This window comes from Ptychodera flava, chromosome 9 (assembly GCF_041260155.1).
Source record: "Ptychodera flava strain L36383 chromosome 9, AS_Pfla_20210202, whole genome shotgun sequence".
Classification (NCBI taxonomy): domain Eukaryota; kingdom Metazoa; phylum Hemichordata; class Enteropneusta; family Ptychoderidae; genus Ptychodera; species Ptychodera flava.
The window spans coordinates 15,006,709-15,021,321 of NC_091936.1; the positions used below are offsets into that span (position 1 = coordinate 15,006,709).

A 14,613-nucleotide genomic window follows, 5' to 3' on the forward strand; every position below is an offset into this window, starting at 1 on the left:
AAGCAAGTTGCTTATATAGAAATATATAGAAATGATGTATAGATATCTTCATAGATGGCGAACAGATATATCCACCACAGTTGCCCTAAAAGTGCATGGAACCCCAAGAAACGCGTAAAAATCTGTGTGCTTTTGGTGTGATTCGTCATCAACAGTGGTGAAAACTTTTAAGGTATTTACACAAAACAATTAGACAAGGCCAGTGGATGGACTATAACAAATATGTTGATTCTACTCATGCAGGTCATGAAATCGCAGGAAGCATCCATGCCATCGGGGACTCTGCCTTAAATCCAGATAGACTTGCCGTAGGGGATAAAGTAGCGGTATATCCATGGCTTGGTTGTGGAAAATGTAAATACTGTATCGAGGGGAACTCGCCCTTGTGTGATGCACCACCGCTGGAAAAGAAAGTACTCGGTCTCATTGCCAATGGAGGGTAAAGTGATTAACTTTGAATCGTTTACCTTATCAATATTGAAGACTTGTTAATCAAATTGTATTGCCACTCTCTAAACTTGCATCAAGAATCTCTAATCACAACCAGTATCGAACTGCAAGTACTCGGCCCAGATGCTGTAATCGTGTGATCGCCAGAATTATCATATGACATTATTCATGTCGTGGCGTCGTCTGTTGATAAATTCAACAGCCTTGGAAAACTTGCTCAATATTGTGCCTATATTCTTCACTTGAATAACAGCATGCGACCTTTACAACCAGTACGAGAACGATAGGTTTAAGCCAAAATGTTAGTTTTAGAGGTAGAGAGGCACTTTTTGAATTTCGCAATAATTATTTTTTTTTTCGTATTGCCACGCGACCGACGTCATATACAGTGAATGATTCACTGTCCACAATTAAAATTTGGCTTACCTGAGGGACGCAAATCTATTTTGCTGGTATAGGCTACATCCATGGTGTTGGTAGCGACATGGTGCATATATAGCAAGCAGACTGTGATAAAACACTGGCTTTCGGTAGTCGTCCACAACAGACTTCTCATGTTTCTTGTACAGACAAGCCAGAGTCTGCAATTGGCGAAGAGAGAGAACTCGCCTAATAGATATTCTTCACTTCATAATTTGTAAAACAGAATCAATGACATACCAGTCCTGTTACTAGTCTGCATGTGCATATAGAGCCAGTACAATAATGTGTTTGTGTGGCTCTGTCTGTGTCTGTAGGTGTGTATACACATGTGTTAAAACTAATTAAATTAGTTTGCTTTACAATGTGTTAAAACTAATTAAATTAGTTTGCTTTACATATTATACAATTTTTGATATTTCACACGTGCTGCAGATTTGCTGAGTACGTAGCAGTTCCCCTGTTTGCTTTCCTGATCAAGTTGCCGGACTCCATCGAGGTAGAAGCGGCTGGCGTATTGGGATGTGGAGCTCTGACGTCCTACAACGCTGTTCAGCACGCCATGACAAGAATCGACCCTGTACTCTCAGTCAGAGGTAAAGGAAGCAAACAGTGTTACTTTTATTAGCTTCATAGTGTTACAAAGTCTAATCGATGCAAACCCCTCCCCTCTGTCACGTACAATGTTTGTGTCGAGGAAATTTATTCCGACCGTAACCTAGAAGAGACAAAAGCTTATCTTTCTTATTAGAAGGTGAATTATTAGTTGACTTTGTAGGATCTTATGCTGATCTTAGCTTAGGAGTAGATACTTCTATTGAGGAAATGATTTATCACAATTATAAATGTTTATTTTTCGGTATTCCCACTTAGACTATTGTAACAGTCTTTTGTTTGGTATCCTTAGAGGACAACTTGCACGACTACAGTGTCTGCAGAATGCCGCGGCGAGGTTAGTTTCTCGTACGCGCAAATTCGATCATGTCACACCCGTTCTCAAAGATTTACATTGGTTACCGGTAGAGGCTCGCATCAGATTTAAAATTTTGTTGCTAACATTCAAATTTATCCATGGAAATGCACCTATTTATCTGAGAGATTTATTAGATTTATATGTACCAGCTAGAGACCTGCGATCACGTGACAAATTATGTTTAACCCAGCCCCGTGGCAATTTTAACAAAACATATGGACAGAGAGCGTTCTCAGTATGTGCACCCTTACTATGGAATGATTTGCCATTTGAAATTAAGACTGCCAGAAGTGTAGATAGTTTTAAGCGCAATTTGAAAACCCATCTTTTTACTCAGTTTTATGTGTAATTTTCTGTTTTAATTTTCTTGCGTGGTTGTACTTTTAAATCATTTTATCCAGCTATGTACAATGCACTGAGACGTACGTGTAGTGCATTTTAAACAATTTTTAATAATAATAATAATAATAATATTAGAGGGAATACAGCCCCTTGTCCTGCAGTACTACCAGATCAAACATTTTTGTTTACAACTCGTTTTCAGATAAATGTGGCATACTCGTTATCGGAGCAGGGGGACTGGGTTTGTATGCAATAAAACTGATCAAAGCGTTGGTGTTATCGAAATATGGTGACCGGGTGGAATTGGTCGGCTCAGACGCAATGGTAAGCATCGCATTTTCTTCAACTCTCATCATGTATAACACCGCTTTCAGGAAAGGTAGCAGGGATAGCATTTGTGGTGCGTCATGTTTTGATAAACAATGTGCCGATGACAATCTTGCAATAAACGTAGAGATGACGCGGCTATACATTTTAGATTTAGTTTACACAATATGGTTACATACGCAACAAAAGTTATATTTAAATTAGTGGACAGGTAATGTGCTGTTGTCAACTTCAAATATTTGAGACATTGACTCCAAATCACATGCCAGTCAAGAATACGTTTGTCAGTCAAGCAAACACTTGCTCAGATTCTGATTCAGTACTGATACTTTAAAAACTTGACACATATTCTCATGTATATGTACCGCAATCGATTGTTTCAGGAAAGCAAATTGCATTTAGCCTCGGACTTTGGGTGCTCTAAGACGATCCATTTAGATATGGGATGCTCAGAAGATGAAAAATTGGAAAAAGTGAAATCTGCATTTCACGAGGGTGGGCCGCACATTATCATCGATTTCGTTGGCGCCAAGCAGACCTTCAACATGGCCTACAAATCAGCTCTACCGGTAAGAGAAATGAAATGTCACCTCCCATACGAATGAGGTATCAAAGTATAGAGACGGTGTTACATACTCATACTATAGTCATAGTCGTCTCTGTCTCTGTCTTGTTTACAGTGTCGGGCCATTGACTCAGCATTATATGAAGAGCCTGTAATTTGACTTTCCCTTTCAAGAGAATACTCAGTTTAAATTCTGATAACAAGGAATGTTGCAACGGGATACTCGCCTTTTCATCCTATCATTGGACACGTTAAAATTGCATTCAGTGACACCAGTCAGTTGTCGAAAGAGTGGGTCTAGGGTCAGTATCGTCATTTTTCACGAAAAAATTCCTTACACTTCTCGCCACCAGTGTTATACAATGCAAGAGCCGAGCGAGCTACATGAATATTCCACATTGATTAAGGGTCATTAGCATAGAATTTTAATACCAAAACAATGCTCATTAAGGTAATCTGCATATTTGAATATCATTATACCTCGGATCTTGCACTAATAGACCAGTGTAGTTGTTTTTTCACATCGAGTGGTGACTTGGACTGTAGAAAGACTCTGGAATCCTACATAATGTACTCGAATTAATAATGATAACAGATATTGATGTAAGTTGATACTCCAATCCGGCAAGACTTAGGGATAGCGGGCCTATGGCAATCTGTTCTAAACAGTACATTAACTGAGGTAGCGTGTTTTCATATGTGGACCGCGGAAACATTCTCAGACGTTTGTGACTGCTGAGTAACAATTATAAACTGATGAGCGATAGATGTGCCAAGCCTTAACAAGAATTAACAAGAAACAGTATGGTTTGTGTGAGTGGCTTTTAGAAAGACTTGTAATTAACAAGAAACAATATGGATTGTATGAGTGTCTGTTAGACAGATTTGTCGACTAAGTACTGAATGACACGCAGATTGCATCTCGATACAGGGTGGTGTGATCGTCTGTGTTGGATTGCATGGTGACACGGTGGAAATGGAACTACCAACACTCATCAGATGTGTCATTGGTATACAGGGAATTTACGTAGGCAGCCTGCAACAAATGAAGGAGGTCGTTGACTTAGTGGCTAGTGGTCAGGTAAGTGAAAGACAAACGATATGTGGCCGTTCTGGGTCAATTAGATAAGCATGCCAAAAAAAAAAAATTGTGTGTTTCCTGTAACATGCTCTTCAGAAATAGGGTAGGTAGGTCGGAAAAAATTTTTTTTTTGGTAATTTTTTTTTTCTCTGCAAAAAAGAAAATGTGAAAATTTCAATACCTTTCGACAAGGGTCAAGGCATCGTCATTGTCAACACAAAAGATTACATACACGAATGCAAAAGACAATTACGCAACACTCAGTATTATACACAACTAGACAGTGCGACACAGAACAAACAGTAAACAAAGTACACGAACTATTAAACAAAATGTACGAGAACAAACACATCGACCATGATACTTATAAGTATCTCGATCCAAAAAACATAAAAATCCGTACCCCGCAGTGGTACTTATTGCCTAAAATTCACAAACCGCCGCTTGAAAACTCAACGTTTGCAGGGAGACCAATATTTAGTGGCTGCTCCAGTCCCACTAACAGAATTTCAGAATTGCTGGATTACTTCATAAAACCACTGGTCCAGCAACAACCGTCAAATATAAAAGACACAACAAACTTCATACAAGAAATAGAAAAACAAATTTCCCCCAACATGCATTTCTTGTAACACTCGACGTGGTGTCGATGGACACAAACACAATTCACGACGAAGCGATTCGGCTAGTCAGTGAAACATTAAACTCACAAACCTCGCTTCAAACAAATTACAGCATCAAAAAACCACCACGGAAGACTTAATAGAAATGATTTCACTAATTCTAAAACACAACAGTTTTGAATTTAACAAGCAATATTTCCGCCAAACCCGCGGCTGCAGCATGGGATCGAATGCCTCGCCAGAGATAGCAGACATTGCTTTTCATGAACTTGAAAAGAAAATAATCGTAAACAACCACAACAACATTCACTTCTGGAAAAGATTCAGAGATGATGTCTTTGCAATCTTTCTGGGAACACAAACCGAACTCACTAACTTCATTCAAAAAATCCACACAATGCACCCAACGTTTAAGTTTTCATACGAAAACTCAACACAAGAAATTACATTCCTAGATGTAGTAGTTTTCAAAGGTGCAAGATACCACAAAGAAAATATCCTCGACATCAAAACACATACTAAACCAACAGACACATTCCAATTTCTACATAGAGAATCTTGTCACCCGACAGCAACATTTAATGGCTTTATCAAAGGTGAAATCCTTAGATACGCTCGCACTTGAAACAACAATGACGACTTTACTAAAAAAGTCGCTTTCTTTAGAAACAAACTACTCGACAGAGAATACAAAAACAATGAAATCACGAATATAACAGAAAAAATAAACCACAGTATTCGTAATACACTAACAAACTGTACAAGTACACGTACAGAAGCAACAAACAAACTCATCTTCAGTACAACATACAGCCCTTACATAAAAACAAAAGATCTTAAGGGAAGTCTTTTGAAACATTTGGCTGAACTGGAGAAGGACTCAACACTAAGGAATCTATTCCCAGAATCACCAATCATTGCTTACAAGAGAAACAAAAACCTAAAAGACACACTAGTCAAAACAAAATTTACAGAAGTAAAGAAACAAAACCAAACAAACCAGACCACCAAACGGACTCACAACGAGACCCAAACATTGATATTCTTGCCTCGCTATTCGAAAGCAAGACCACTAAAATACATTAAAATAAATTTTCACAAACACAAACTAACGAAAGAATCTACATTGCGACTGATGAGAAACCACACTCGGGTTTCGAAACGCAAGCGTCAAAGGGCCACTCATCAACTTTGTAACACCATAGGTCCGGCTGCGTCTCGCCATAAGCTTTCCCCACACAAACAAAACATTACCGTACACACTAATCCAAACTTCCCTACAAATATCCGAGGCGAAACAAACATTTTCATTAACACAAACAATCGGATAAGAATGTAGGAACACATTTTTGAAACGAATCAAACAAAACTCGACACAAAAACATTTTGGATAGTTAGGTGGGGAGCCTCTTTCACACTTTTTACAATCGCCATAAGCTTTCCCCACACAAACAAAACATTACCGTACACACTAATCCAAACTTCCCCACAAATATCCGAGGTGAAACAAACAATTTCATTTACACAAAAAATCGGATAAGAATATAGGAACACATTTTTGAAACGAATTAAACACAAACTCGACACAAAAACATTTTGGATAGTTAGGTGGGAGCCTCTCACACTTTTTACATTTTTTCTTGAACGTGATCGCATTTCTCATATGTTACGGAAAACACGCTTGCACAAGCAGTCGCTATTGTTGTTTAATGACGTCATGAAATCACGCGTGATTTAAAACTTTTCCCAGCCAATCTCGCGGGATTTGTTTTCAAGGTCCAAAAAAAAGTTTAGGGTCGGGGGGTTTGAACTAGGGTAGGTCGGGTTACCGGAAACACACAATTTTTTTTTTTAGGCCTAAGCAATCTACATCAGTGAGCACAGGGTCGCCAAATATGGCTATAGGGCCTAGGTGTAGTGTTACCATGAAATGTACTTCAGAAGGACAATAGTTAAAACACATACTATTGCAAGATTAGAAATATAGATTAGGGATTTTGCTTTATCAACTTCATCAAGTTTAGCCAAGCTATTCTGTCAGCCCAAACAAGAACTTTATTTACATCAATGTATTAGTAATATGAAGGAGCCACAACAAAGAATGGTTATCACGTCCTTTATAGACCCCTCCCTGATCACTGCACCTTTCTTCAAAGGATAGATGGTTAAAGCCACACTGTACATGTTAAAGGGAGGGGTCATCGGAACTGCAGTCAAAGGTCGTATGTTACCCATACGACCAATGCAAACACTATTTCCGAGGTACGTTGGTGATTGATGAATGTTAAGACATATTTGTCATGAGATATATCGCAAAATTTAAATACAACAGCTATGTTAACTCATGCATCCAGATGCCATGCATTAAATACGTTGTTTGTAAACAAGAAAGTCGCACAAGCGCAGTTCCAACGACCCCCTTCCTTTAAATATACGTTTTGCTTTGTGCTAGGGAGAGTTAGATTTGCTTTTCTCGGCAGCGGGTTACTGGCAGTAACTTGGCGATGACTGTCGGCCATTGCGTTCACCCCATGATCTGAGCAACAGCCTACAACCAAGGCGACAGTCTGCTGAAATTTATTCCTTCAATTTGCTTTGTTTTGATATTTATGTACCCTCAAACTTGGAGTAAGTCTAGGGACTGAACATTGTCCGTTGAATATCTTCGTTGTTTTAAAGTTTCCTTGGTGGTCAGGATTTCACTTATTTTATCAAAGTAACCCTTCAAACAAAAGAAATGGCCGATTGTCATGATTACATTTCTATCTTTTTCCCCAGATAACGCCTGTTACTTACAAGCTGCACAAGTTATCTGAAGTTCCAAAACTTATGCACAAGTTGAAAAACAACGAAATTGAGGGGCGAGCTATTATAACACCGCATATCAATTGAGTTTCACAATGATACACTGTCTGTTAGATCCTATATTTTGTGAAATCTTATGATACTTTAATTTGTTCTTTTATCTTTATTCCATTTTACATGTACGTTGATCGACAAGGTTCAAGAGTATGATATAGCCCGACGATTGCCTAGAATTTTACCCTTGAATTTAATTGTAACGACTCACAATGAACTGACCGACAGTAAACTTTTGGTGTACAGGAATGTCTGTTCCTAAATACGGACAGCCCTCGCTTCTGTTTCTGAGATCTGAGATGGACAAAATCACCAACTGTTATTCATTTTTATGTCTATTCAAGACATGGATATATCAGGCCAAATCTGTCTAACACGTTCATGAAAAAAGTAACAGGTCTGGTACTGCCAGCATGCCTTTTCAATAAAAAACGATTTCATGGTATTTGCTACATTGTCTGTGTATTTTGTCTGTGAAAACGTCAGCGGCTGCGTTTAGGTTGTTGCGCGGCACAACAGAGGGTCCACGCTGACTTTTATATATTTTCGCTGTATTATTATGCACTTTCCACCATTATCATTCTTCAAAAACGCAACTCAACGACAGCAGCACATAACATTATTGAGCTAAAAGCCTGGACTTAGCTTTTTAAAATTCTAAGGTAGGAAAAATGTAGTCAGGAACTCAATCTGTGTATAAACAATTTTGTAACGTTGCTGCTCTCCTTCAGTCTGTTCAGATTTATTTAATTTTTTCTCTGCTTTCTCTCCATGTGGCTACGTGTGTGACGGCTAATCTGCTGATATGGATAGTGGATTAGCCGTTGGCAATGTTTGCGGAGCAATTACAGTGGAGTATACACATGTTTAAGAGAAGATATGGACTAAATCTTGTAGTAATAAAGAAAGCACTCAGACGGTTTGGAGTCGAAATCTTTATTTGAAATACCAAAGTCAAAATTAATAAAATTACTTGTTGTAATAAAATAAAGAAAGCAATCAGACGGTTTGGAGTTGGAATCTTTATTTGAAATATCACAGTCAAAATAAACAAAATCAAATAAAGTAAACCAATGCACAAAAAACCATCCCTAACACCCCTCCCCACCCCAGGGGACTTACTGCTGTACCCTATGGTGAGAAGGATCTCCCATATTTATTTTTGCGGCCTTTGAAGTAGCCCATTATTGTTTCAACATTGACCTGATGCTGCGTTGATAGATAGTTCCACCCTGTTGGTAGATGAAATTCGATGGGAGCGACCTTCCTGCCTTTCACTTGCCGATTGTCTTTAGTTAATACTAAAGTCGTGACATATTCAGATTCTCACTCAATATAAACTGTGCATTTTACTGTGTTAGACGGATATCGATTCGGGACATTTAGGAGAACGCCGGAGACGCCCGAGAGGACATACGACCGTGACCTGACGACTTCGTTAGACAGCAAAGTCATAGAAGTATACCGTGTAACTTGTATGTTCCTCAGCTAATAAAGTACGACGAATTAGAGTATTTCTGTGTACCTGTTGCCGTCTCTTCTACTCAAACCTTCCACCTCAGAGTCTGCCTATCAACGATAACCCGTAGCTACCTAACTCGACCACGCCACGTGACAAGAGTATTCGTTTTGCAATGAAAACATGAAAGGCAATCGATAGAACGTAGGTCCAGTTTACTTGAAAGACTACAAAGTCCTTTCAGTAACTCGACCCAAATTTGAAATTTGTTAATGGCTGATTGTTTCCTTAAATTTTTTCACATACAAATTTCTCTGCAAATACAGCCATGTACAGAGGTGAACAAAAGTCAAGATCAACCCGTATTTAAAACATTTCTTTTTGTATTTAATTATGTCATATAATCATAAGACTGGAAATTCGCACCGACTGTATTGAGAATATACCATCATCACCATCAAGTGAGTCGTATAATGATTTCCTTAAACGTCCAATATCGACTGATTACACCATGATCGAAATCTATGATATCACATCTTTTCGTTGTTCTTTCCATTCAATATGACGTCCATCTACAATGTGTATGTGGTTACACACGAAAAATAACTTAATGTTCGATATCACTTTGGTTGGTGCATCCCGCATGTATACTCTGTGGGAAAAATCAGGAAAAATTCAGTTCTCAACAATGAAATTGAATCTTACAGGCATACAGATTGTGTCAACATGTTGAATGTCGTACATTTAGTAACTTTTTGGGCAGAACAATTATCTGAACAACCCAACAGAGTCGGAAAACACTGTCAAAAGTTGATGTTCATGTAACTGGACGTGACAGAGTAAAATTTACTTTAATAATACTCACACACACAAAATATTGGACAGAAAGTTTCAGTCCACGAAGCTGGATAATGCGAATTTCATCGTAGTATATCTGCCGATGTTCATTAGGGTGTTATACTCGTCTGTGAACATATATGTGACACGGTGACGCCAATTATGTTCTCTTTAGAATGAATGGTTTGTTTGTGCAGTCTTTGTCTAGTTGACGCGGGAACACAGAAATTGAACATGCATTGCATTCCTAATTTTTAAAAAAAACGTTGTGAAAGATAAGTGACAACAGTGAGGGTCAGCATAGTGGGACGGGATATTAAAATTGCATAAATGTGAATGTTGACTGTCAGGTCAAGGTTGAGAGTTATGTTGAGTTCATGTTAAGGGACTGGTCAGTTTCTTCTGCGGGGGGGGGTGGATTCATTGGGTCACCCTGTTTTTGACTTTGGTCATAGTACCACGTTTTTAAAATGTTCAATAGGGGGTCAGTGTGTTTTTGAATTTTGACATGGGCTCATAGTTGCCTAAAATGCATCATGTTAACCACAAATTTCATTCAGTTGCATTTTTCGAAGCGCCCTTCGGACGCGTAACTTTAATAATCAGACATATTCTTCAGCACGCCCGACTTTTATATATCAGACATACATATATCAGAGATATCTTCGAGCGTATTACTTAATATATCAGACATTTTTCAGCACGCCCTTCCGGCGCATGACTTTTATATATCACACATATATATCAGAGATATCAGGGTGTTTAATCATACGTATGTCCGACAGGTCAAACTCTCAAGTTTTAAGGGACTCACCCGGATTATTAAAGACGTGTCCTTACACGTGATCTGTCAGAATCACAAACATCATCAGGAGACATGTCTCACTTGTCCACAGGCACTCTGACTGTTCAGAGTGGTTAAGCACACACTGAACAAAAATCACTGTTTAGCTGCCATGAGCACCTGTGACCTTGTCTACGCACTGCGCAAGGCAAATATTCGGCCGTGCCTTTTTGATGACTGCTCAGTTCCCTTGAAATTCCGAAAGCACGCTGTAATGTAGACTGAGTTAATTTTATAGCTGAGGACTGGTCAGTTTCTCCGGGGGGGGGGGGGGGGTGGTGGATTACTTTTGCCGACATCAAAAATGGCTGACCCCTCCCCATCTCAACTTTCGAAAACAGGGTAACCCCCTTGTGCGCGACAAAGGTAAAACAAAAGGTGGAATATAAATTCAATAATTCAGTGTGTGTGTGTGTATATATATATATATATATATATATATATATTATATATATATATATATATATATATATATATATATATATATATATATATATGTATGTATATGTATAATTTTGGGGGTATATTTTAAAAATTCTGTCATTCTGTGTTTTAATAAAATTGTCATGTACGTTGTAAGGCAGGAACTTAAAAGTAACAATTCTTAACTTTGTATACAGTATTCTGAATGAGTTATGAATGTATTACACACTTTTTATGCATAACCAGATGTCCAGAACTGTTGTAAGAAAAATGTGAATGTGAAATATTAATGCATGTTGCTTTCTATTACTAAATTCTCACATAAACAAAAAAGTAACAGGAACTTGCCATGCTTTTCATATGAACTGCAGATTTCATAATGATTAGTACACTTTGAAAACACTGAAAACAGACTTTCAATTTACAGACATCAAGATATTTCTGATATATCTCTCTGATACATGCTATGCCTGTATTGCCATTCTCCTATTGTTTAGACGGTACTAATATGAACCTGTATTTTAACTAGTGAAAATACGAATTATATTTTCACTGTAACCGAACTACTTACAGACGCGTACGCGTGACCTTTGCTGGGATGTTCACATAATGTATGTAAAACTGCTCAGCGAATAGACTTGTGACACTCCGAAACGTCATTGTGAATGTGATTATGGTCAAAATTTTGTTGTTTGCAGTCAGTTCATGGGCATTGCACTTAGGTACAAGTACAGTTGTACCAAAAACATACAAACGAACGCATTGAAAATGTGTATGTTTTGCCGACCCGACACCTGTCATCGTTCACGGCCAGTCCCATACGGTGGTGTTTTCATGTCGTCTACTCTGCGCTGCCGAAGATTACGATCTCGGTTGACAGAACCGCTATATGAAAAGTTTCCTGTTGACGAGTTTAAGTATCTGAGTGGTGAATTACATCGTTCACTGCCATAAATGGGCCACAAAAATCCAACTGCACTGAAAATACTTGCGACAGACGATGTGCACATAGGCCTATATATTCCCGATTTTTACAGGTCTGTCAGTGAAATTCACAGGTCATGATTGTGCCCGGTGACACCGGTGTGGGTTTCGGAGACAATGTAAGATACCAGGGAAAGTAAAACTTTCGTTTACGTTGTCGTTAAAGAAAATTAGTTCTATTTAGGCAAGACAGTAACGAGAATATACGAGCAGACGATGAAAATACCTTTGAAATGTTTTATTCGTACAGCAACATAATCACGAACGAGTTACGACGCTACTCACTTCACGTTTTCCTAATCCGCTCACAAATTCCTTTCTAAGATGGTAAATTCGGCATATTTGACGACTGAGGACATGTATAATTCTTGGAGATAACTGACTGGTACGGCTATTATATCCACTGTGCATTCATAGATGTCGCAGAGCTGCTCGCTTTATGCTGATCAGCTGCTCGATCGAGTTTGAAATCGAACGTTGGCGCGGCGCGAGTATTTTGACCCGATTTTGGCCGGCCTCATAACTTTCGCGAAGGGATGAGTGTACGTTTCAAAACACGAAAACACACTCATTTTACACACTCCAGCCTATTTTTTACTTCCACCGCCATTTTAAGCTAAAAATAAATCTTCTTTAAAGTGTGAAAACCTGTGACGACATCTTATTTAAATTGTTCGCTTCAAAAGTGTGCCATAAACCCTCCTTTTGAAGTGGAATGGCCTAACAGCGGAATAATATCAAGAAGTGATACGGTTGTCATCACTCCTTAGCAACCAAATTTTTATCAGTACAGCAAGCAAGCAAGGTCGATTTCAGTGGATTTCGTTGTTTCGGAACGTCCGTAGGAAAACAGTCATAACCGAAGCATGCATGTATGATAAAGGGGTTATTACACAAAGTTTGGGCGATACCGCGTCGTATTTGAGTGATGTGTCCGTATTTTGACGAGTTGCGCAGCAACGAGTCAAAATGCGGACACATCACTCAAATACGACGCAGTATCGCCCAAACTTCGTGTAATAACCCCCAAGTATATCTCTGATATATAAAAGTACTGCGCCCGAAGGGCGCGCCGAAAAATATTAACATCCAGATTTCTCTTATATATGTATCTGATAATTGAAAGTCATGCGGCTGGGGGTTGCTGAACACTTTGTTTGATGTTTAAAGTAACGCGCCCAAAGGGCGCGCCGAAATAATTTTAAACATATAGATATCTTGATATATTTATGTATGATATATTCAAGTTTCACTCTTTAAGGGGGCTCAAAAAATTGTCTTATTATTATTAAAGTTATTACGCCCCGAAGGGTGCGCCAAAAATGCATCTGAATGATGAAATGTATGGCTGGCACGATGCATTTTAGGCAAGTATGAGCCCGTGTCGAAATTTAAAAACACACTGACCCCCTTCCCCCCGCCCGACTATTGGGCATTTCAAAAACGTGACCCCCATCACCAAAGTCAAAAACAGGGTGAACCCCCCCTGATTCCACCACCCCCAGGCCGAAGACACTGACCAGTCCCTTATATTCTGCTTTCCGTCTGACACAGCTAAATTTACAGACGATTGCCCCTGGTTCTTCCGTGCAGCCGTTAACTGTTTAAGGTGATTGGAAAGGCTAGAGCGTCAGTTATAAATTTCAACAAAACTATTAAAATATAAAAGTAGTCAACATTCTCTGTGGAATAAAAAAAAACTAGACATTTGGGCACAAAGGCATTGCAGAGTTATAGCCTGTTGAAACTTCTGTAAAACTGACCAAATAAGAAGAAGTTGGGGAGTCCTTAGTGTATTAACTATGGTAGAGGTCCCCTAGCTTTCTTCGGGCATTATTCTACCTTGCCACAACCTTGCAGGCGTGACCTAGATCAGGCAATTTGACCACGAACGAGGCCGCAAATACAACAATCACTGCAATTTTTAAACCAAGGGCCAGTCTTTCGCATTCTTCTGTAGATAGGAATTTGTAAATTATTGTAGATACAATATGTAATATCTGCGCCCCATAGACGTGTGTACATATGCCTGAGAAGGACGTATGTACACTACACACTCAGGCATATGTACACACACGTCTATAGGGCGCATTGACGCAGAGCGGAATAGAACATAGGTGACTTTGACTGAACGTATTTTTCATGGTCTCTGGCGTTATGATTAGCGTAGTCAAATATTTTGGATCTTCTTCTTGACACTTCGATACCCCATTCTGAAGGTTTACCATAGATAACTGCTCCAGCGACTAATAATTCCAAGCCGGGCCCGGATGCTGACATGTCACAATGTCATGATTTCACACTGTTATAATTCATGCTATCATTTGGCAGCGTGAAAAATCACACGTTGATGAATGCCATGATGAATGCCTTTTTGATCGTTTGGCCTCTTTCTAGACGTAAAATCAAGAAATTTCGAAAGTTTT

At 38.9% G+C, this 14,613-nt stretch overlaps 1 protein-coding gene across 1 annotated transcript; it reads left to right on the forward strand.

Moving 5' to 3' along the window:
* The first annotated feature begins 184 nt into the window (after positions 1–184).
* Positions 185–8,085, forward strand: LOC139140103 (alcohol dehydrogenase-like). Its single transcript, XM_070709131.1, has 6 exons — positions 185–439; positions 1,306–1,466; positions 2,388–2,509; positions 2,896–3,081; positions 4,009–4,158; positions 7,560–8,085. The coding sequence occupies exons 1-6, from the start codon at positions 207–209 to the stop codon at positions 7,671–7,673; spliced, it is 966 nt and encodes a 321-aa protein (XP_070565232.1). The 5' UTR covers positions 185–206; the 3' UTR covers positions 7,674–8,085.
* The last annotated feature ends 6,528 nt before the right edge of the window (positions 8,086–14,613 follow it).